Source organism: Aulonocara sp. 'chitande type north' Nkhata Bay, linkage group LG12 (assembly GCF_057382095.1).
Source record: "Aulonocara sp. 'chitande type north' Nkhata Bay isolate Kocher_YH1m ecotype deep benthic linkage group LG12, A_spYH_male_GT1.1, whole genome shotgun sequence".
NCBI lineage: Eukaryota > Metazoa > Chordata > Actinopteri > Cichliformes > Cichlidae > Aulonocara > Aulonocara sp. 'chitande type north' Nkhata Bay.
The window spans coordinates 36125415-36150675 of NC_141355.1; the positions used below are offsets into that span (position 1 = coordinate 36125415).

The 25261-nt window shown below is 39.7% G+C and overlaps 1 protein-coding gene across 2 annotated transcripts; it reads left to right on the forward strand.

Annotated features, from left to right (window-relative positions):
* Positions 1 to 68: 68 nt before the first annotated feature.
* On the forward strand, positions 69 to 22162 carry LOC147318006 (serine/threonine-protein kinase N2-like). 2 transcript variants are annotated; one of them, XM_086315435.1, is made up of 20 exons: positions 69 to 2589; positions 2853 to 3024; positions 5772 to 5923; positions 6452 to 6650; positions 8686 to 8808; positions 10171 to 10277; positions 15053 to 15196; positions 16761 to 16836; positions 16927 to 17119; positions 17341 to 17476; positions 17756 to 17799; positions 17925 to 17982; positions 18087 to 18178; positions 18546 to 18722; positions 18872 to 18934; positions 19018 to 19094; positions 19260 to 19402; positions 19532 to 19639; positions 20916 to 20996; positions 21573 to 22162. In XM_086315435.1, exons 2-20 carry the CDS (start codon positions 2859 to 2861, stop codon positions 21774 to 21776), a joined length of 2343 nt encoding a protein of 780 aa, XP_086171561.1. In that variant the 5' UTR covers positions 69 to 2589; positions 2853 to 2858; the 3' UTR covers positions 21777 to 22162. The 2 variants fall into 2 exon arrangements, with proteins under 2 accessions (XP_086171561.1, XP_086171562.1); XM_086315436.1 differs by having other exon boundaries at positions 2853 to 3006.
* Positions 22163 to 25261: the final 3099 nt, after the last annotated feature.

The following is a 25261-nucleotide window of genomic DNA, read 5'->3' on the forward strand; positions in this document are numbered from 1 at the left end:
TGTGTGTGTGTGTGTGTGTGTGTAATTTCAGATGATCAAATTAACCGGTCATTTGTTGTGTGTACTTCAGCCAGTGCTTCTAACTTAAAACTAACTGTAAGTTGGAAAAAGGAACCCCTTACTGGTGATCTGTGTTAATTAACTGTTATGAATGGTTTTGACTCTAGCGCCATTTATTTTATTTAAATTTGGATTTGAATAGAGAATATATTTTAGTTAAGGTCATGCCCGGGAGCTTGATTAGTTTCCTACTGTGTTTACAAATGAAGCTATGATAAAATTTATTTGTATTTGCAGTTTTGGCAAGGGGGGAAATAAAATACAGGTAGTGGATGTAAGTAAGTAAGGTCCCTATTTACTGATCTACTGCCATCTGTTCGCTTTGAATCCCAACCAAATAAAAGTGTAAAAAACAAAAATGAATAATAGCTTAATAATATCATATTTGATCATCAAATTAACTACAGTCATCTGTTATATTTACTCAGGCTACGGTTAAGCAAACTTAAAATAAAGCTGTAAGTTGGAAGAAGGAGCTAGTCTGTGCTAATTAGTATTAGAAAATTAGCTACATTTTTAAAATTTAAATTGGAATAAGGATGATATTTTATTAAGGCTATGTCCAGTATCTTCCTTAGTTATCCACCACATTTATAAACAAATCTATGATTAAAACGTATTTGCTTGTTTAATAAGGAAACATTAAAGCTGGTAGCGGTGTACCACACCTATTAGTGTAGTCTCTTCTTCTTCTGAGCTATTTTTTGTAAATGTTTAATTTGATAAGAATAAAGAACATACTTTAGGTAAGGTTATGTCCAGTAGCTTTCTTAGTTATTCACTTTACCTATAGACAAAGCTATTAAAAAAATAAGGTTTCCATTTGCAAGTTTAAAGAGTTGATAAACAATGTACCATGTGTAACAGCCTGATTACAACACGTGTATGGTCCCAAACTGCTCATTTATTGTCATCTCCTCTACAGATCACACCGCAAATGAACAAAAACCTCCAAAGAATTAATTGTGGTCATCAATTAGGTTTATTACATCTGAATGGAAGTGGAAAGTAGAAACTTCATTCTTGTATTCTTGTTAGTTATACCCAAAGTAATTTTGTGATTTACGTATAAAAAAATCTTACAATGTAGTGATGGTTTTGTCGAGTAACTGTTGTAGTCTTCACTGTATAAGCAGGGTTTACGACTACAAACACGTTTGGTATGCATGCCAAAAAGTGTCTGTCTGCCAGAAAGTTATTGCCAATGTTTCTGTTTGTTATTTATGCCTAATACCTTTACTGATATTGGTAAATAGACTGTAGTCGACAGGATTTATGAAAGCTTTACTTATAAAATGAAGAAATTACCTGTTTAGTAAGTATATTTAATACAGAGTTATTGTACCTTCTATTGTTCTACATTATAATTAATCCAGTCCTTTTTGGCTACTTTACTTAACTTTTTAGAACTGCTATTTTATAACTTTGTGGCGCCCTCTTGGACAGATCTCTTTTGGAAAATTGATTTTTAATGTAATTTACATTTTATATTTGGATAAATAAGGCATATGAAATAGTTACTTTGCCAAAAACCTACCTTTTGATAGGAATGTTCTTTCTGGCTCAGAATGACTCATTATAATTCATGAGACATATGTTGGACAAATTATAGGCCAACAAATCATTTACAGCACTTTAAATACTCACAATCTTTTTAAAAAAAAATAAAAAAAATACTAGAAATCACCTTTTGGCATGTACACGTTTTAATGAGACAATTTCAAGCTGGTGGATGTGTAACAGCCTAATTAGGGCAAGTGTGATGGATTGTCTGTTCAAGTGTGTTATTGTGTAGCTACGTTAATTGCTTTCAATTTGACAGGCAGTAAAGTGGGAGACCACAACCACAGAGCTGTCATGCGTGACTGTTAATCCACGCTGTCAGTAAAAAACAGCCAGACAGGCTACATCATTATATCCAGGAACTCATTTCCCACCTCCTGCTATCAGTGTAGTTATTTAAGTCTCTCATCTCATTCTTGTTAGAGGAGGTTAAACAAATCTCCTAAGCACCGCAGGCTCTTCTCTGCTTTGTCCCAAAGAGAGCACCAGCAGCTCTGCTTGCCTTTTGGTTGGTGGCAGAGCAGGAACATGTGGTCATGCAACGGCCAATGCCGAGCCCTGAGAAGGCAATCGGTGCTGTCAGAGCAGCAGCAGCAGCAGCAGCAGTGCTGGCACTGGAAAGGAACTCTGCAGAAAGAAACCCATCTAAAAGAGACAGGGGAGGGAGGGTTGGATTTGATTACAGACCGGAGGATGAGGATGCAGTGGGAATGGCATGTTGTAGAGGAAGAAAGAAGAAAACAAACAAGAGGACAGGCTGTTTGATCAAGGTCTAAAGATGTAGGAGCTGCATCCCAGGAAGCAGGCAGTCAGTGTGTCTGTGAACGCACCATCACATCAGGGGACTTGTTGTGGTTCAAGGATAGTGAAGGTGGAGAGGCGCAACCTGAGAAGTCCCCTCCCGCCACTTCCACAGAGGATGACAGATTAATCCTTATTCAGCAAGGAGCGAAGAATCACCCCGAGGTGAGTGAAGTGCAAAGTCATAGTGTTTCCATCTGATCTGTGCAGGTTATTCACACTTAATCCATGTCTACTTTCGCTCTTGTTTTGGTCCAATATGTAAATGAGTTGTGTGTGTGCAACCCTCTCTCTGGTGAATTCCTCACGTTACACCACACGTTCCACTAAACTCTGTCTGTGTTCAATCAGCATGCTGCTCCAGTCCCAGCTGACCTGTCTGTGATGAAGTGAGGCTTGTTGTCTCTTGATGTGATGTTGTTATCCAGGATCAGATGTTGTCCACGGCTCAGCAGATGCTTCAGGATAGCCGCTCTAAGATTGAGCTGATCCGACTGCAGATTATAAAAGTCGCCCAGGCTGGAAGCAGCAGCAGCAGTGGTGTTGATGGTGGTGGAAACCCTAACAGCTCCACTCATGGAGGTCAGAGTGCTGGGACAAGTGAGTCCCCCTATAATACTCTGTTCTTCTACTTTATTTAAGTGTGCAAATTACCTTGAAAGAGGCGTGAAATCATCTATTATATTGCCCGTGGCCAGTCACAACAATTCTGTCAGATTTTCAAATAACTTGTCTCGTTAACCCAGAAGGAGCAACCGAGTTTCCAGTGCATGCAGATATGTGGTTTGAAAATTTAGCGCTTTAATGAAGGTTTTGCCAGAGCTTCCATTTTTTGAAAGGGGATTATCTGTTTGACTAATTTTTTCCAACAACAGATCACAATTCAAAAGCTTTTCTTGTAAGTGAAAAAGTATGCATTTTTGATCCAGAGATACTGTGACGTGAGTACTTTAACATTTCCTGCCAACAGTCTCCTGTCCCAGTTATGATGAGAGTATATTGCACTAGTGAAACTGCTCTGACAGGATTATTAGAGACAGAGTGTAAGTGTGACATTTAATTCTAAACTGGCGATACGTGCCATTTGTGAAACTCTGAAAGTAATGTTTAAAAAAAACGATTCCTGCCTGACGGAATATGAGACAAGTAACTCTATACCATGGCTCCTCAGGTCCCATTTCCTTTCTTGGACCTCTGACCTCTTTTCCTCTCATTGATTTCTTAAAATGTTATCATCTACAGCTAATAAAGGCTCTCTTTACTACAGCAGGCAGTTTCATTCACTGTATCCAAGTGTCAGCAGAATGTGTAAAAGCAAAGGCTGACTCTAGCAAATGATTTTCTCAGTCCATCCATCCATCCATCCATCCATCCATCCATCCACCCATCCATGCGCCTCCTTCACCTGTTTTGATGGGAGACTGATGGATTTCCAAGCCAGTCAAGAGACATAATCAAGTCCGGTTGGATATTCCTAAAACACCTCATAGGAGACGTCCAGGAGGTATCCCTAAACATTAGCTCCTTTTGATGTGGAGGAGTAGCAGCTCTACTCTGAGACCCTACCAAACACCAGACACCCTTTGTAGAAAGCTTGTGTTCGTCATTTGAATCCGTGACCTCATTATTTTGGTCACTGCCAGCAGCTTGTGGCCATAGGTGAGGGCAGTAATATAGATCGACACCTTTGCTTTCAAATTCAGTTCCCTACAGCAGACCAGTACAGCATCTGAAATAATACAGCAGCTGCACAAATCCCCCTTTCAACCTCTATTTCCCTCCTTCCCTCAACAAGAGCCCCAAGATACTTCAACTACGCCTTCAATTAAGACAGCAACTCGTTCCCAACCCCAAGTGAGCACTCCTCACTTTTGACTGAAAACCATCACCTCAGACTCAGAGGGGCCAGAAAAAGTGTGATTCACTAAGTCACAGGCCAAACCCAGAGACCAAGACAATAATAATTCATTGACTTATGGTTGAGTTGAGACCATACATTACATTGGCATTATTGTTGCGGTAGCAACCTTTCCATTGATGTTGCTTTGGTTAAATTTATTGATACCTTTAATTCTCAAAAATATTCCTAAATATATTTCATGTTTCAGGTGACAACAACAGTCATCCGAACCAAGTTATATTGTTAAGTAGACCTCCATATGTATCCATATTAATTAAAAATACCCTTTTACTCTTTTTTTAAAGCACTTCCTCGTCTCACTCCAGTGTATATGTCAGACATGGTGACAGCGAATGAACCAGTACAACCCCTCTGGTCATCCAGCATAAATCTACTAATAGTTAGGTACTCCTTATTCACAGTGGGTCGCCACAGCGTGCAGCTCCACTTTTTGAGTGTTGTACAGTTTATTCTATTGCACAATGATTCTCTCTGTTCAGTATTGTATTTTTTTTTTGATTGTTTACAGTTTTATTTGGTTCACTTTAATTATTTAAAATGTCTTCGATGTTTCAACCACTGTTTTAATTTGCCCATTTTTGTTACATTTTGTTATGTCTTATTATCAGTAATTAGGTCAGTCATCCGTGAAGTGTTCTGAACTGCATTTACCTCTATGCAAGGTATATAAATAAAAGAGAGAGATCTCTAGTGATCTGATGATCCCTGTCAGCAAGCATTTGGTGAGAGTGGGAAGAAAGAACTCATTTTAATAGGAAGAGAACCAGACTTGTAGGGGTGGGGGCAGGGAAACAAAAGAAAGAAGAGAGAGACAAGGACACAACACCAATTACAGGAGAGAGAAGACTCGAGTTAATGCAGTAGTGGTGTGTAAATGCATGGGCATGGTAGAATAAATGCTACCTAAGTGCATCATGGGAAGTTCTCCAACTGCCTGAGCCTATAGCAGCATAACTAATGGATGATTCAGGGTCACCGGATCCAGTTTGCAAACATCTACTTTTAGTAGCAGACTAATGAAAATTCAAAACAAAATAAAATCAATTGAATAGAACACAAGTGTAATTACTCTGCAGCTCTTGTCAGTCACTGGTTTTGATTAATTTTAAGAATTACGTTTAAACCCCCACCCCAAAAAAAACAAGCAGCAAGAGAAAACAGGATTCTTTCACTTCTGGGTTTATTTAGTATGCAGTGTTCTTCTTCTTGTATCAACATAGCAACATTTGAAGGGTCTTCCCTAGCTGCGATGTTTTAATCCTTCCTTTTAGAGCTTTTCTACATTTCAAAAAAGTGTCAGCTGAATGCCAGACACATAGAAAATGTAGTGTTTTTAACTCAGTGACATTTAAGACAAAAGGGTTTACTTCTTATTTAGGAATACTGATAGCAGGTATCAAGACTCTCTCTTTCTCTTCCCTCTCAGGGATATCTCCCCTCACTGCGAGTCTCGTGGATGCTCGCTTGGTAGAGTTGCAGCACTATGTGCAGAGGGAGTCAGATGCATTGGTGCTGGCCAAAGATGTGGTGAAGGAGCTTGAAGGGATCTCATCGTTGGACCGGAAGGCCCTGGCTGAGGTAGGACTCTCAGTCACATTTATTTTAAAGTACGTCAGAGGAGAAAGGAGTTTGTTTTAAGGCATGTCTAAAAAATCTGAAGAATTTTCTAAAAAAAAAAAAAAAGAAAGAAAGAAAGAAAAAAATTGAGACTGGCTGTACTGTGCAGCTAAAACTGCTTTTTCAGATAGAGGATGAACTGAGGGGCGGCACCAAGGTCCAGTATCAGATAAAGAAAGATGATTTTGAAGTGTGATTCATGCAAGACTATTATAGTATAGGGTAAGAAAAAACATGGGGCTGGAAATGTTAAATATTAACTTTCATGTTTGCTCTGGTTTGTGTTTAGTTGTGTTCTGAGCATCACTTTCACTGATTAGCTAATATAATAAAAACACAAAATAAAGCAAAATAAATAAAAATATAAAATATAAAGTCTGAAAAATATATTTATGTTGGAAGTAAAGCAGCACAAACAATATCCAAAAATACTAAACAGCCTATATTTAAAAGGCCCAAACAACAATATAGTCTTTATCTTCTTTGCAGGCTCAGGCTCGGGTGCAGGAATCCTCCCAGAAACTGGGTCTTCTGCAGCTTTCCCTGGAGAAATGCCTGAAGGAAAAGAAACAGGAGCCTCTACAGCAGCCTGCAGGAGGGGGACCTCCTTCTACCCAAAACCCCACAACTGGGTGTCCCCTTTCCACCTCGCCATCCGTCTTCTCCATCAGACCTGCCTCCTTAACCGGTACCAGCACAAACTATGCTTTTTCTGAGCAGTACCTACATTTAAAAGTGTACTTTTAGAGACAGCTCTGTTTGCAAATTAATTTACTAGATCATACCTCAGATATAGGTATAGTCATGGGTCAAATGTTTCAATAATTTGACCCCAAAAATCTGTAAGAATATACATAACACAGTTTTTAGTGAAGGTTGCACAGTGCATTAAGTATGAATTAGCCTGTCAGCATTATCTAAAGCTAAAATGGACAGTGCATGAGAGGGGGGAAGGAGAGTGTGTCGGCAGGGTGGAGTGAGTGAAGACGTGTGTCAGGTGGGTTTGTGGCAGGATAGAAGCGAGCGTGAGAGGGAAGGTTTATAAGATGGTAGTGAGACCTGCTCTGATGTATGGTTTAGAGATGGTGGCACTGAGAAAAAGACACAAAGCAGAGCTGGAGGTGGCAGAGGTGAAGATATCGAGGTTTTTTATTGGGAATGACCAGGATAGACCGGATTAGAAATAATGACATCAGAGAGACTGCTGAGGATGAGCGGTTTGGAGACAAAGTTAGAGGTGGGACTGAGAGGATAAACTGGAGGATAAACTGGGCAATGGATGTTGAATGTGGAGCTTCCAGGCACCTGATGTAATAAAGGATGACATGTAGAGGTTTGACAGAGGGGATGCCAGCGAGAGGCTGAGATGTAGACAGATGATCTAAATTGCGACCCCTAAAAGGAGCAGCTGAAAGGAGGAGGAGCCTGTCATTATTAATGATGGTTTAAATACCTGAAATTGAAATCTCTCTCCATGACTACTTTAAGATTGACTATCATACACGTCACATCACCAGCAGCCTAAACCATCAATACAATTCTTGTTTATGTCAGATTCTGATCCCACCATCTACTCATACAGCAGACCAGGAAACGTTGCTCCAATCTGGTCATTCTGCTCTTATCGAATTTATCATAATCAGGTTGTTTTTAATCTTTATTATAGTCTGTTGGCCATGGTTCACTACTAAACATAATGTGGTGATCAGAAGTGGAAAATTACAATAAAATAATGTTAAAAACAAAATGCGTGCATAAATGAACCCACTCAGTCATTTGGAGATTATGAGACAGACCTGATTTTCACGTTTTAAGGGATTATTCAGCTTCTCGTTTTATTTTCTTTAGCTCCATAATAACCTCCTGCTCCTGGAAGAAACTAACAAACAAGCTTACAGAGGAAACTGAATTTCATGAAGGAACGGCTCTCTTTAAACACAAATCATTCACTTATTACAGAATCATATGTTTAATTATAGACACATTTTATGTGTTAGTACATTCAGAAGACCGGAAGATAACTGGATTTAACTAATTGCAAGTCTACTAATTAAACACTATTTTTAAGTAGTTATTCCCAGGAAATCTGTGTGAAATTATTACTGACCTTTAAAAATCAAACACCTACATCTCAAAGAAAGCTTTGTTTTTTTCCTCTCTAACACACAGCTCTTTCTAGCGGCACCATTCCTGCCCAGTGTTGGAACATGGCTAACCATACGCTGACCTCTGGCAGTGGATAATCAGACATGTAATCTGCTGGTTTTGGACAGTTCACTTGTAAGCCCATCTCTCCCTGCTGGAGACTAAAAAGACAAAAAAAAGCCTCATGATGATGATGTAACGAGGAGACAAATCCTGGAGTTGCTCTGTATGCGGCGAGCATTCAGATCGGGTCTCACTCGGGGTGATTTTGTGCTTCACAGCTGTTAGCAGTACGGAGAAAGGGAGAAAAAGAGGATGTGAATGCTCAGCGAGCAGCTCCAGACAGCGCTGATTAGAAGCATGAGAGATTTATTCATGCAGAAAAAGAAAAGGTTTTATTTTAAAAGGCTCCATTCATTTTGGTCTTAAATGCAATTCATTACTAAGGACTTGGGAAGGGGAGGCATTGTTACATAATGTAGTGATTAAGTATTTTGTGAGAATATAATCGTTTAGTGATCATTTCAGGATGTTTTTAGAATCTTAAAGTTTGTTTTGTTTTTTAAAAATGTCTTTAGGCAAACTTGAAGTCCGGCTTCTTGGATGTGAGGATTTACTGAAACCTCTGGGAGATTCAGAGCAAGAAGACCATCCAAACCCTGCAGAGACACCAGCTGCTCACAAACCAGACGGACCTCCAGGTAAGCAGACATTTTGCATTTTTAAAATGTTTCCTTGGACACGAGTGATTTCATCTTAGTTGGAACAAGGAAATAATTAAATTGACGTTTTTATGTTCATTTATAGTGCCACATTTTTGCTTTTGCACTCTACTAGGATAGCTTTGCATCATTAACAATTCAAAATAATTTTTATTTAACTTACACTGAGCCTTTGTGCAGCACTTCAGGTCATCTTCTGACTCAAACAAGCTCAAACAACATCCTAACTTCTCCAACAAGCCAACTTTCTTCTGATTGGCTGTCTCTTGCAAGCAGAAGGTTTGACAATCTGGTCACTTTTACAGTGTTTTCTAAATGGATTCAGTAAATGCAAACACTTTAGAGCATACTCTGCACAATAAAAGAAAGATTATTAAACAGCTTTATTAATTCCAGCTCACGTGAGATTACATTTAGCTGCATGAATAGTGTGACTCCCGGTCTCTGTTTTAAAAAGACATTACATCAGTATGAGAGTGCCACAGTGTCACAGCCGAACACTGAAATCTGGTGCCGTGCTCAATGGGTTAACCTACTTTTTTGTGAAGTATGGAGTGCTTTTAAAGGTAATCTATTACAATAAGTGAGCTTATTACTTTAAATTATATCATATCCTCTGTCAAGGATGTTGAAAGGTCCTTTGTTAAATGCCCTGACATTTAGTTGTTATTTTCCTAAAATAGAAGATAAATAAACCAGCATGATTTCATAAGCTTGATCTTTTGGAAGGCGAACCGTCTGGCTCCAGTCAGATTCACATGATACTCTCAGAAAAGTACTTTTGTACCATTAAGAGTACGGTGGATAATTACTGGGAGGTACCCTCTAAGGTAGTGCTGCTGGACCATTGACAGGTGTTTCTTATTCATTAAGGTACAAAGCACCTTTATGCGTTGCAGCTGCTCAAAACCAGCCTTGAACCTTCAATGTAAAGGTACAAAAAATAATATCTAGAAAAAGTTGCGTGCAGGGGTACGCATTAATTTATTGTTTATTACTCATTCATCCATATTCTACTGCTTTGGTGGGTCCAGCAGACTAACCCCAGTTTCTGAAAATAAAAACCTTTTATAGAAAGCTCTCAGGTTGAATGTTGGATTTTCAAAATTTAAGACTTCAGTTAGTAATACAAAATTTATCTGGATGATTTAGTGTCATATTTTCAGTATAAAAGCCCCTGATTAGTTAGACAAAGTTGTCAGAATTATTAGAATTATGTTGGATTTACAAATTAAAAGCACCTAGTAAATAAAATGAACATTCATGTAAATCTTCACTGCTGTAAAAATCAAGCCTGTTCAGGACACAGCCAGTAAAACGTAAATGTTTGTCTCACCGCAGAGATCAGTGGTGTGCTCAGGCTGGACGGCAGAGTGGTCGGCCGGACGCGCTGGGCATCCGTCAGCAGGCTGAGCTGGGACCAGACGTTCTACATCCAGCTAGAGCGGGTGAGTCCCTACACACCATCAGATACTTAGTTAACCACGTTAACTGAGGAGTGGGAAAACAACAAAGTAATAGTCCATTTTTATTTCCTAGCATAAATTATGTCAATTTATCAGACTGTTGCTCATCTCTTTTGTCTCATTCAGTGAAATGTTAATACACTAAACACAAAGTGCACATTCAAAATTACCATCAGATTCATGAAACATGTTCACTAGTCATTTTTGTTCTGACCACAGAGCTCATGTTAGTGAATCAGAATCATGTTTCTCACCATCTGCAGTCTGCCACGTCACACAATCAAACATATTTACCTCAAGCTGTGGAGACGAAAGCAGTGAGGATGGTTTAAAAGAAGCCTGCACCAGTAAAACAAAAAAATTCAATCAGAATCAGATTTTGAACCAAGGAAACTGAAACAACAGGTTGGCATGAATTAAAGCAACTGGAGTTTAAGCACCAGGGGACTGTCAGAAACCTGGGCTTTGTTCCAGAAGCAGGTTTAGTGAAAAGAGTTTATTAATCCTGAGATCAGGGAAACTCTAGGTTTTCTGTTCCAGAAAGAGAATTAACGTAAACTCTGACTCAGTTACCATGTAATCTGTGTGATCTACACGTCTTTACTGTCAGGCTACAGCTGAATAATTTGATTTACAAATGAAATGTAAAATCTGCTCAAATTCCAGTGGTATATATTAAGAAGTGAATTCTGTAAAACCAGGCTTTCTTTGTGTTAGCTGGCTCGACAAAACGAAAAACCCCAGTTGAACATGGGTTATGAACGGTCTGTGTCAAACCAGGATTCTGCTTCAGGCTAAAAGGGGGCATTTCATGTTTCACATGACTTGTCTTCTGCAAAAAGGGATCGCTCTTAGATCAATCATCGCTCAAACATGCTGTAAATACAAGAATGAGTTAAGAGGAGACGCTTCCAATTTTAAACTGAAAGAAGCATAACTTACCGCGGCCACCCTTGTAAAACTGACTTTAAACTCATCGTTGCTCCCTAACCCACCAGTCTCACTCCGTAGTACACCCCTCGGCTTCATCTGTTAATGAAAATTTGGGTAAATAATGACTGGACGACGCAGAAAAAATAAAAGGCCCTACCCTTTAAATACTTGCTGCCGTGGTGAATTAAGTTACCCGAGCTCCACTAATGAGGGCTTTCTTTCATTACTCATGGCCTTAACTCAGGGTGACGATACTCAGAGTTGATTGAACTAACTCTGATCAGCATTTCTGCAATCAAAAATCTCAGGGCTACCAGTCGCAGCATTAATTAGCTCCGAGTTTCTGGAACATCATGTCAGGGCACGCTCATGTTTGGCAGCTTTTACTAAACTTTTTGATCATATCAGTTATAGTGGGAAGTTAAACTGCAGAAAAACAAAGTAGCACATATTTTCCTCTCGTTTTCCCCATGATTTAAACCGCTGCGACGGCGAGCCAGCTTTCAGCATTTGTGAGTCATTTTTCATGTTCGCTCTAATCCACACCGCCCACGTTCAAACTGGCCTTCCTGCCCATTTACTTCCCTCCCAATCATCCTGTTTCTAATTACAGAAATGAGGCGCTGTTTGAATACTGTTCAGTTGCTGTGCAGCACACTTCAAGGAAACAAGATCCATTACAATGTGTTCTTCTTGTTATGACCTTTGTCTGTGTGACATTGATGCAGATAAAAACAGCATCAGCAGCTTAGTACATGCTGTAGTAACACTTCATGTGCTGACAAGAACAATATAGCAAGCACCCAACCATATAGACTGTACAAGGGCGCTGTGCAGGTCAGAGAGTAATCAGACTACACACATGTATCGCAATGAGCAGGAATAAGAACCCACATGTAGGAGGCAGAAGTCAGAAAGCCCCAACAAATAGCATGCTTTGATGGCCAATGAAATGAAGTCCAAATGAGAACAAAATCCACAAAAGCAAAGAGGTCAGCAAAGGGCAGGCACATCAAAAGAGGGAAGATACACAGATACACAGAGTGCTGATTAGGATCAGACACAGGTGAGGACAATGAGACAGACAGACATCTATCAAAATAAAACAGGAAAGGAACAACCAACCATTTCTGAAACAAAGAAAGACTAAACATGAATGGACTAATTCGGGGGGAACAGAAGGACAATGATAAAGAAAGCTGGACTAAAGAGAAGAGGGTGGAAACAAGAAGACTAAGAAGAAACGAATAACAATAAAAGAAACCAGAAACACCCAAAGTCACTGTAAGAACATGAAAGTTAAAGAGGAGCCAAAACACACAAAACAGAAAGCTATTACCATGAAAACCTTAAAGTATAAAACTGGAACCAAAGACTGAATAAAGATAATAAACAACAAACACAGAAATCTAAAGTCCAGTCTATAAACCCCAAAACAGAAACCCAAATATGTTAATTAAGAATTCAAAACCCCAAAACAACACAAAGCCAAAGACCATGACAGTATGAAGAGGCTCCTCTCAGGGACATATGAACTGGGAGAAACAACATAAAACCAAAACACAGCCCCAAGGTCTTAACGAGTTCCTTTGGAAAGAACACAATTAATTGAAGCACACTTCTTGACTATTTTGAGTTTAGTTCAGAAGAACTGGGACAAAATAGACAAAGTCAGGAGTAGAAGGATCTCATCAGATTCACCTTACACTGTGTGCCCTCGCCCAGCCCAGCCCTCTCTGTTTTTCACCCGGCACGGCTGCAGTAGGTAAGTGCTTCTCTGCACAGCACATTAGGCGACTTCCAGCGTAATGGATGGTCAAATGAAAAGTGGAGATGAGAGAGGGGGAATAAAAAAATAGATGCAGCTAAATGGTGAAAATACATCTCAGAGAGCAGGTCAGTCAAAAAGTCCAGTTAAAACAAATAGATTAAGCTTTTATGCATTGTTGTAGTTTAAATTCGGTGAGTGTGAATGAAGTCTTACAATACTTTGGCTGGATGCTTTACTATAAACATAACCATCTGAATGCTTATAAGACGTCGGCTGATGGTTTTGCATGTCAGTGTGGGACTGATGTGTTCCTGGTGAGCTTTGATTGGCACTTTCAGCCTTAGCACACATTGACAACTCAGTCAGTGCGATCTTTTCTGCAGTTATGGATACAGATGCTCTGCACATCCTCTTATTTTGAGTGCAATTCTTTTGCCATGAGGAAGAAAGAGAAAATCTGATGTGGTTGCAACCTTAAATAACGCAGAGCCAGTGATGGAGTCGAGTTACCGTATTGAATTATTGTTTCACTCCACCCTTGGATGCTTCTTTACACTTCTGTGCTGCTCTGAGATTTTACTCTCAGCGAGCGCCTCATTTTGCCTCAACCATATAAGCCACGAATCCCAGCTTAAGAGATTAAAATATCACCAAATAACCATGAAGAACGAGAACAAAGGGGTCTGAAAATAATTAATAAAATTCCAAAAACCATCACAACAAGTCCAGCACCATGAAAATTATATCTAATATAATAGTTATTCAATAAATGCTTAACAATTACAGTTAAAATCTACAATCTACACATGTATAGATATGACCTTTAAAATAAAGTAGCTGATTGCCTGATGAAGGTCTTGTATTAAAATCTTGTAGATGAATACAGTTTTGTGGGCAGTGAGTAAAGCGACCCTGACGTATCTGCAGCCATAATAAGAGCTGCTTGTAGCTTCTTAAATATGCAGGAAAGGTGCTTCAGTGCTTCATTTATTATAGCAGAGGATACACTGAGCCATCATTAATGTGTTTTCCATTTCACATGATAATCTGAACCTACAACTGCAGGTAATAACCACAGATAAATTCTGAACATTACTTTGCTGTGACAACATTTTTAATGTATAAAAATCATGATATAAATAAAGATTAAGAGCTATAATTGCAGTCTTTAGGGTTATAATGGAGTTTTTCCACTTTTTTCACTCATCTTTTCACTCTATAAGCTATTTCATTCTTTCTTTCTTTTTTTTATTACAGCCTTTGTTATGTTCCTTCACGTCTTTCCTTGTTTTTGCCACTTTTTCCATGAAGTTAAAGTGACTAGTAAAATGAGTTTTTTCCTCATCTGCTGAGCCCTACTCCATGTTTCACTGGCAGGAAGCCATTAAATTCTAGTGTATCGTGGGTGCTGTTGTGCATCATGATGAACCGAACCCTCCTACCCATTACTCCAGCAGTGAACATTCTTGCGCCATAGACTAAATTGTTGTTGCAGTTCAGTCTGAGAGCAGCAGGGGTCGCCCTCTACCTGCAGGTATTAGTTCATCACAGCCTGAGCTAAAGACATGCTTAGTACTGTAGATGCTTGTTTGTTTCAAGAACTTGGTTTCCAATTTGCAGTACAGTAAGAAAAAGAAGAACATCCTGAAATTAGCAAAGAACAATTAACTTTGCTGAAGATATTGTTTGACATTTTGATTTTTAAAAACATCAACGATTTATTCACTAACAGCTGCAAACAACCTTTGGCTCTATTAATTAGAAACACTCAGTTAAACTGAAATATAATAAGTAACTTTACTCCTCTCACCAATCCACAGTGAAACTTTAAAGACTCCAGCAAATACTCACAGGCTTCCTTTAATCTGATAAAAACAGCCTCACAACAATGAGTCAGTGATCACAAACATGATTGAACCTCTTCTAAAGATTCTCAATTGCAACAGAAATGAATCACAACATGTTGCTACTACCATTTCAGTCATGGTGGTGCTCACTTCCCGCTCAAACCTTCAGTCTGTGTTTTCTCTGCTGGTCCTCGCTCTGCTGGCAGTCCCGGGAGCTGGAGGTCGGTGTCTTCTGGCGGGACCAGAGGGCGATGTGTGCAGTCAAGTTCCTGCGACTGGAGGAGATGATGGAAAACCCAATCATCAACCAGGGGATAACTTTAGAGCCACAGGGCCTCCTCTACACTAAGGTACATACAACCACCTGCCTTGTGTACGGTGCAGTGGCAAAGAACAACAAAACATAGATGCACACATACAGCATAAAGAGAGCAATCGGCTTAATCATATTATACTAGATATACACCAGAAAAAGTTGTAGTAAATGCCGACATTAAGCCTGATAAGTCATCCACTAAAGTTAGCCTCAGCATCAAACCAAGTTCCTACAGGTCACATCCAGAAAGGCAGGAGATTTTAAGATTTTAAACTAAACACTAAACCTGACAGGAAGTCAATGCAAAAAGACTGGAGGCGATTAACAGATGAAAAAACAGTGGATTACAATAATCCAAGTGAGAGGAGATGAAGGCATGAACAAGCATCTCCAAATCACTTTTTCAGACTAAAGTTTAACAAGATTTACTAACTGGAAAAAACAAGAGTGGGTCAGAGACTTTTTGTGAGCATCAAACATCAAGGACTGATCAAAAATGATCCCACGGTTCCACATGTTAGAGTTTACTGTGAATGACAGGGACCCCACTAGCTGCTTGAGCACTGATGTTCTCAGGAGCAATTATTTGTCACCTAGCCTTGCACCCTGATTGCATTAAGACAGTCGATTGAGCTGGATATCCAGTTCGTGAGGTTTCAAAGAGAAGTACAGTCGAATGATCTTGGCATAAAAATGATAAGAAACTATTTCAAAACTGCTGATAATATGACCTAATGAGGATATACAGTGAATATAAAAGAGAACTTAACCAAGAAAACTGAATGATAAAGAAGCAAAATCAGACCAAAACTCACCCACCGAACCCAAAAATCAGTAAACCAGTGAGGTAAACCAAAATCACTGCCATGCTGTTTGACCTGTGGATCAAAAGCTGATGATCAGCGGTTTCAAAGGCTGATGAAAGCAAAGACTTGGAACAGTCATTCTTATCTGCAGCCATCAAAAGTTCATTGGAGACTTTAATGAGAGCTCTTTAGTGGAGTGTAACTCTCTGAAACCAGACTGAAAGAATACTGTGCATCTCCAAACCTTTTCTCTTGTTCTGGAAGGGTTATAAAAGGAGGTTTTTAGATGTGGTGGCAAGTGGTAAGTGGCAAACTTAATCTGCTCAGTCTTTTGTTAGTCATCCAGCCCTGAGAGGAGGGAAAATCAGATGCAAACGTGCTTTAAAAGTGTTCAGTGAGCTGTTTAAAGTCAATATTATTTCATTTTAACATTCTCACATTAATCCAACACACTTCAGAGTCCCATAAAGAGCTGCATGTTGACAGATTTCAGTGTGGTTGTAGGAAATCTAATATGCTCCACATTATGTTCTGATTCAACAAAGTAGAGTCTTATCGAGGAACAGAAATCTAACATTGGGTGAGCTTTGGCACCACACTCACAGCTTTGAGCCTTTCACTGTGACACTTTGCCTTTTTTCTGTCTCAAATTAATCCACACATTAATCAGATAGTGCCAACTATCACAGCCAATAAGGTGCAATATTAGCCATGCTTCTTCATCCCAGTTGGATAGAAATGCAGTTAATTTCTCAAAAGTTAAAAGAAATCTGTTTGATTTGTATTTTACAGCTTCGATTTATTGACACTGTGCTCGAACGGCAGCCAAAGCTGAGACGTCAGCGGTGCATCTTCACTAAAGAGAGAGGTACAAACACAAAAGCCCCCAAACAGATTTATTCAGACTGAATTTGTGTTTCTGCAGTGAAATGATGATTTGATTTGTTTTCTTTGTCAGGGAAGAACTTTCTCAGAGCAGCCCAGATGAACATGAACTTTGCCACTTGGGGTCATCTGATGATGAGCATCCTCCCTCGCTACAGCTCCTTCACCACATTCAGCTCATCTTTCTCTGCGACCCCTGACCTGGTGGCCAACAATGCCCCCCATGCAACTGAAAAGGAGCCTCAAACTACCACTTCACTGCCAAGGTATGAACTAATCATAAGTTCATCTCACATTGTGATAGATAGTTCTTATTGTGTATTTTAGCTTGATTTTTTTTATTTTTATGTATATAGTACTGTGAGGAGATAAAACTTTTCCAATGATAATGTCAGTAGTTTGCCTCCAGGTCCTGGCCTCTCTTAGTATTTTTTGACTGTCTACTATCTCACTACATTTTTCAACACTTGTCTCTGTGGGGCTGCAGCGAAGCTCCAGTAATCAGACTGAGCATCACTGAGGATCAGCCCTCTCCCAACATCCTCGACCAGGAAGAAAACACAGCTGGCATCATCAGTGCAGTGCACCGAACATCATCTGTGCCCACACTGCAAGAAAAACTGGTAAGTCATTAGCAATAGTTGACATGCCAGTGCATTCAGAGTTTACACATTTATATATGTAGCGAGAGACAAATTAGCTTTAGAAGAGTGAAACCGTAACCAGTAACAGATTATAAGCACTAAGAGTAAGGATCTAAAGCCACACTGGCAGCTTTGTGATGTGATAACGGCCAAAAACATAAATTTTTCTGCTGATATCACAGGTTTAAACAGCAGCTTTTAGAAGATCTAAACATGTTCTTATTGAGCTCTAATTTGCCATTGAATTTTTATTTGCAGTCCTCCGTAGAAGAAAGCGAAGATCAGCCTGTATCTGCTCTAAAGTACACACACACACACACACACACACACACACACGTCTTCACACACTTCACTCCACGTCCTCTTCTAAAAATTAGGAATTAAGCACCATCCTTGTTTTCTATTTTTGTTCTTTTTTTCCCAAAAGGATGCAGGTGGAAGATTTTAAGTATATCTCAGTTCTTGGCAGAGGACACTTTGGGAAGGTAACAGTTTGAAGCTTTTCTGTAAAACACTGTGACTGAGCCAAGCGTCTTCTCTTGTTTGTCCTCAGCTGATCAGGGTTAGATTTGCTGTGAATGTTTTCCAGGTCCTGCTGGCAGAGTTTAAGAAGACCGGAAAATTGTATGCTGTCAAAGCTTTGAAGAAAAGAGACATTGTGACTCGTGATGAAGTGGACAGGTGAGTGGAAGGAAAGACAAGAATGCTTTAAATCTGCATGCAGGTGCACGTTACGTGATTATCAATAAGAAAGCTCAGATTATAGATCAATGGGATGCGTTTGAGTTTTGCCTTCACTCAGTGTCTGTTATGGCCTATAGATAAAGGCCCAAACTGTTTTTGTATCTAGTTTCTAATCGTGCTTTTTAATGCTGTAAAGTTGGACATTTAAACACTGGAGTCAAGGGGAATTGACTTCCTTTTGGAGCCAGCCCCAAGTGGTCATTAGTGGAACTGCAGCCATGGACGTTATTACTGAGCTTGACAAGAAAAACTCACTCTTTGCAGCTCTGAGGATAATAGCTGAGTGATGTATTTTTTTCTGCAGTCTTATGAGCGAGAAGAGGATCTTTGAGATGATCAACGCGTCCAGGCACCCGTTCCTCGTCAACCTCCACGGCTGCTTCCAGACCAGCGACCACGTCTGCTTCGTCATGGAGTATTTACCCGGCGGTGACCTCATGATCCACATCCACAATGATGTGTTTAACGAGGCTCAGACCAGGTGTGCATAAAAAGAGTAAACATACTGCCTGAGGGATTTCCAAATATTGATTTGTTTTCTTTCCCTGACAAAGAAAACAAATCAAATCAATGTATTTTTTAAGGTGTTGTTATCCAACATCTCTGATCTGTTGTTGCTATCATGTACAGGTTTTACTCAGCATGTGTCCTGCTTGGTTTAGAGTTCCTGCATCTGAATAAAATCATCTATCGGTAGGTGATAAGTGCCAAAGTGATCTCACGTTACAAGAAAACATTTGGCACCCTTCAGTTTGTGTACTCTGTGTTTTACACAGAGATCTGAAGCTGGACAACCTGTTAATGGATGCAGATGGATTTGTGAAAATCACAGACTTCGGACTTTGTAAAGAAGGTGAATCCATTCAGCACACCTGTCTGTACTCTAATTTCTGGCTCAGCACAAGTAGCAGTAGCCACATTCTTACCTTTTATACTACTACCCAAACAGAATCAGTTTTACGATTTAAACTCTCCATACTTCCATCTGAGAGGACTGAAGTGTGTGATGTATCGGCAGGGATGGGACACGGCGATCGGACCTCAACTTTCTGTGGGACTCCTGAGTTTCTTGCTCCTGAAGTCCTGACAGACGACAACTATACGCGAGCAGTGGATTGGTGGGGGATGGGCGTCCTCATCTACGAAATGCTTGTTGGAGAGGTTATTCATATATAACCTCATATTCAGTTCAGCTTTTGCTGAAAGCTTTTAATATCATAGTGATCAATGCAAAGTTCCACAGTTCATCTCAGTTAAGCCTAACTCAGCATCTTTCCGCCCTCCTGCTAGTCTCCGTTCCCTGGTGAAGATGAGGAGGTGGTGTTTGACAGCATCGTTAATGACGACGTGCAGTATCCAACCTGCATTCCTCCCAATGCTGTCGCCATCATCCAGAAGGTATTTGCCTTCATTTGACCTCTTGCGTCCTGCATTTCTCGATTATTTTTATAAGTCACACATCAAGTTGTGACAGGATTTTAATTCATTTTGGCCATTTATGAAATGTTAAGTACAATATGCATAGATAACTCTTCCATAAGGCAATAGAGACTCATTGCTTTATCTAAATGTCAACCAACCAGCTGTGCAAATAGGGCGCTATGAGCCACAAAAACCCCAGCATCTATTTTTATAGCCATTTTCCCATCTAGGCTAATAAACACACATTATCACATCAGCACCTACAGCATGTTTAGAATCACCCGTAAAAAACATCTCTTATGACTGTAAAAGGCAGCTAGAGTTCACAGAGAAAACTCACTTCATCCAGGAGTAGGGATGGGTATCGTTTAGGTTTTATCCGATACCGGTGCCAAATCGGTACTTTTGAAACGGTGCTGGTGCTTAAATGGTGCTCGAACTGGTGCTTAAAGAATGGAGAACACAAACTTTGTCCAAAAACCTCTCATGTTTTTATTTTTAGCAGTCTCTTTTTAGCTGCAAAATGATAAGCACTGTCCAGCCCCACGCACGGGGCGATCCGCGCTAACTCACTAATGGAGATTTACCACACCCGCAGTAGATGTGCACGGTGTGAGGTCTCGCAGTAAGCTATCAAATACGGCGCATTTCTCGGCTTTTAAAAAAACGCTATGCGTCGCCGGGTGTTTCATCAGATTCGAGGTGTTACCTCTTTTGCACAGTATCACCTTAAAGCACTTGTTGCAGGCTGCTGAGTTTGCCTCTTTTGCTGTGAAGTACAGCCAGACTTTTGATCGCTTCGCCTTGGGCATTTTTAATCTGTAGCTCTGCTCTAAAAGAACATAAGTACCTGGGCCCGCCTACTATCCTTGGAAAGGTAAAATGATTGGCTAGAATCCAAAGTGTATGACAGCTCAGGAAAAAAAAGCACAGAAAGAAAGCACCGAAATGTGCGCTGCTTTTCGGTCTGTTTATGTCAGATTATGGCACCGGATACCGGTACCCATCCCTACTCCAGGAGGTTCATATGTAGATCCTTTTTGCAATGAGGTGATCGAACTATTTTTTTGCATAACTCATATTTACTTCTGAATAATATTTCAGAAAGATTCTGGTGAAAACGTCATAATGCACCACACACTTTTTAGAACCTAATCCTAGAACCTGTAATTACTGATTTAAATTTGAGTATAAAATACGGCGAGTAATGTATTTCAACCAGAAACCTGAAAACATCCGTGTTTGTTCACAGCTGCTGAAGAAGAATCCACTAAAAAGGCTCGGAGCTGGAGAGAGGGACGCAAACGAGGTCAAAGGAGAGAAATTCTTTGAGGTATCGGATCCATATCAACTGTTTGTCTTTACTTTCTTTCCACTGAACTACTCTCCGACACGTAAACATCTAAACAATATGTAAACAAGCTGAGTAGTCGTTATAATCAGTGTCTACTACTCCTAATTCAGCCTGATGAGTGATGAAGCACTGATTAGTACTGATTAGACGGTGACTTAACCTGTGCAGACACATCAAAGCTCTATAAGCACCTCTATCTCCTAAATTATTGATTGATGAGTCAAAGTACTAAAGCTAACCTATTATTGTTGTTTTCTGCTCCATGTTTTTATTCTCTGATTCTGCTACAGTAGCTTTGCATGATTCACAGTTCAAAATAATCCTTATTTATCTCAAACTGGGCCTTGTTGCAGCCACTCCATTCACAAAGTAGTTGTTTTAGCTGTTTTTAGCATTTTTTTCTTACTGCCTCACCCTCGACAACACAAAGTTTGAACTATTTTCTTGATGACATCATACACTGCCAGGATTAGAAAAAACTGCCTGAAACTGAGGAGGTAGCATAGTCTCACAGGGATAACCTGTTTTTTTTTTAACTTTGTGGCTCTTTTGCAGACCATCGACTGGGAAGCCCTGCTAGCGAAGAAAGTAACGCCGCCCTTCCTGCCGTCGATCAAGGAGCCCACTGATGTCAGCAACTTCGACAGCGAGTTCACTCAACTCCAGCCAACCCTGTCGCCTCCCTCCAAGCCCTTCAGCCTCTCCGCCGAGCACCAGGAAGTGTTCGCGGACTTTGACTTTTGCGCCTTGCATGGGTGAAAATTAAACTGACGTGACCGCAGGGGTAAATTACAACCAGAATGTCCAGGTTAGTGTCCACACTGGCAGGTAACCCACGTTTATCATAACCACAACCCTCCTATGGCAAGCTACTTTATTTATATATTTTTAGATAAAAAGCATTAAAATGCATTAGTAGGGGTTTACAAGAACAATGACAGGACTTTTATATTTTTATATTTTGGTCTGCTGTTGTGTTAGTTGATTGGTTAATCAGTCAATCATTAAAATCGATCAGTTATGAGTCCTTTATTGAGTACAGAAGATTAGATTAGATTAGATTAGATTAGATAGAACTTTATTAATCCCTCGGGTGGGTTCCTCTGGGAAATTCGATTTCCAAAAAAGCACAGCACCGACAGAAGTTACAGAATATTATATATATATATATATATATATATATATATATATATATATATATATATATATATATATATATATATATATATATATAATACACACACACACATATATATATATATAAATACAGAGACAATATAAATAAAATATACGAAGGGGATAAATAGAATAAATAGGAATAAAAATAAAAATAAAAATGAAACATTTGCAGATTATAACTACAGCTGTGAGGATTGCATTCCTTTTACCATTTAATTTCAATCCCTTTTTAAGGTCTGACTTCAGACTTGTGATTGCCAGTGGCCTGTGATTGATACCTTTTGACAGCTTAGAGATTGTAAATAAAAACTACAAAAAAACGAATGAGTAGGTTAAACGAATAGTTCAATATTTTGAGAAATAAGCGCAGAGGCTCAGACAGTGATATCAGTCGATTTCGAGACTCTGCACTTTACAGATTTGGTTGCACTTCATTTTACGCCGCACTGATGAGACTTAACGAGATGGCAGTAAGTTCAAATCGTTCCCTGTGAGTGCCAAGGCTTCCATTTGTCATCCATTCTGTTCAAATCTTCTTTGGATTGAATTTTAAGGCATGCACAAAGGGAGGAGGGTGTAAGCATGTCAGTCTCAGGATCATGTCTCTGCCTTAGAGATACAGCGAGGAGTTTAGTCATTCAGGAGCAGCTTAGAGTAGAGCCATTACTCCTCCACATGGAAAGGAGCCAGGTGAGGTGGTTTGGGAATCTGACCAAGATGCTTCTTCAACACATCCTAGTTGAGGTATTTTAGGAATGTCTAAGTAAGAGGAGACCCTGGAGCAGATCCAGGACAGGCTGGAGGGAATAAATCGCTTGGCTGGCTTAGGACTTGCCTTGCTGTCCCCCCAGAAGATCTAAAGGAAAAGGTTTAGTCTGCTGGCTGGATGGATGGATGGATGGATGGATGGATGGGTAGGTGGGTGGATGGATGTCAAATCCCTTCCAGCCTGGATGTTGTTGTGAAGTTTGTAAATGTAATATAATTATCTGATCAGATACAGGTCATAACTCTTGGATGATTATCCATGGTTGCCAATGTCCATACTCATATTTATTATTTATTTTCTCGTCTTACTAGTGTGCCATAAAATAAAGTGCGAGCATAAATCTTGCTTGATTCCAGCTCAATGAAAGTTTCCCAGCCTGTCTTGATGCTGACTAAATGTTTCTGCAGCTCCATCATGTTCAAACTGATCCCATGGCTAAAAACGCTGACTGTTCATGCTGTCATTGATCTGACAGCACAACAAAGATAAATAAATAACCAGGCAGCATCATTTTTTTGTGTTTCTGACTGAGCAAACAAAGTGATAGTGACCCTTTATAATCTCTGCAGAGAGCCAAAGTTTGCCCGGACCGCCAGCCTGCTCTCACCTCCTCCTGCTCGTAGTTTATTTCGGAGATCTGGTGAAAGGTTGAAACAAATCTGATAGAGACAGACACGGGATGCTTGAAGAGTCTATACCTTTATCACCTCTAGATAAATATGCTATGTGCAGATCAAAAACAGGAGGTTCAAAATATAGTTCTGAATTTACAGTAGCTAAACTCTAATAATAGATTTTCATTTAAACTGTTGAGAGAAATGCTGAACTACAAATATCCTGGCTTGTGTCAACTAAGCCCTCACATGTTGTTATTACGACTTCACCTCATGTCGCTGTTATTTCCTCTGCGACACTACACGGGTTTCTCCTTTAGCGGCTACGTCAGAGGGTTGTGCATAAAACCAGGCATGTGCAGCTGCCTGCTGTGGCGATCCTTGTGAAGTAGCTTTGTTTTACACTAAGTGGTTTTTGTAAATTTGCCTCTAATACAGCAACAATTTGGGTTCCTTCATGTTTATTTATAAATGAATGAAGTGAATAACTGTCACACACTTCCCCAACTGTTCATTCTCACTTGATCGTGCATCAGTGCCAAGCAATTACCACATGCATGAAAGACGAAATGTCTCATGTATGATGACATGATATCACAACAAGCATGATGATATCACACAGGAAAGCTACAAAGAGGAAGACCGCTTTGCGGTAACTTACACAAAAACACTGAAGAAGACTCAGATTAAATCGACAGCCTGAAAATTAACCAAAGTTTTAGAAAATGTGTTTGAGCAGCAAATAGATCCCATCGAAACTTTATTAAAATGAGTAAAAAGAACACTAGATTATTCCAAAGGAAAATCATGAGCCATCCCAAAGCCATCTGTCAAGTCCTGATTTTAACACTAAAGAAACCAAAGCTAGGAGATAATCAAAAGTAACAAATTTAGTAGTAAATGTAGGTAAAAAGCTGACTTCATATGCTATTACTTGTTCTGAGCAGCTACCTGTCCCAACACTTGTTTCTGTTCCTCTCCTGTATGCCACGGACACATTCAACCAGAGCAGGTTTACTATTGAAACTATGATCATTTACATGATAGTGAAGTTCAGATTTTGTAGTATAGAATTAATTTGGTTAAATTTCTCATCTCTGGTACTTATAAAGTTTGAAGTGGGCCTGTAAATGTGGACGTCATAATTAAACAATCATCTGATTCTGAAGGGGTCAGATGGGATTACCTCCTGGTTCTTCCTGATGCATATTTATCATAAATGTGCTTGCAGTTTGATTATGTCCACTCAGATGATAACATGGATAAACCTGGGAGCATAAAGTCATCTTCATAGCCTCTTCAGGCCTCCTGTGCGCTGGCGACAGATAGAGCTCGCTTTGTGGCCTTTGCTTATCATTTTCTTCTCCTGCAGAGGTTCAGTATGTGCTGCCGTCTCTATGCATCACTGTGACAGGCTTTGCCCACTGCCTTGACCAAACAGATGAAACAAGCTACTCTGACTTCTGGTTTAAAACCTTTTTTAAAAAAAGTGTTAATTTCAGTCCAACATGTGTGAAGTCATTCCTTTGTTACAGCAGTAGGAAGCGCATGGCACTGTGGTGAACTCGTGCACTAGAAAATCCTGTAATCACTAGCAGTATAAAAGAAGCCATAGATAATCTATTATAGCCATACTAGTGATAAAGTATCTGTATTTTGAATTTAGTGACTCATATTTAGTG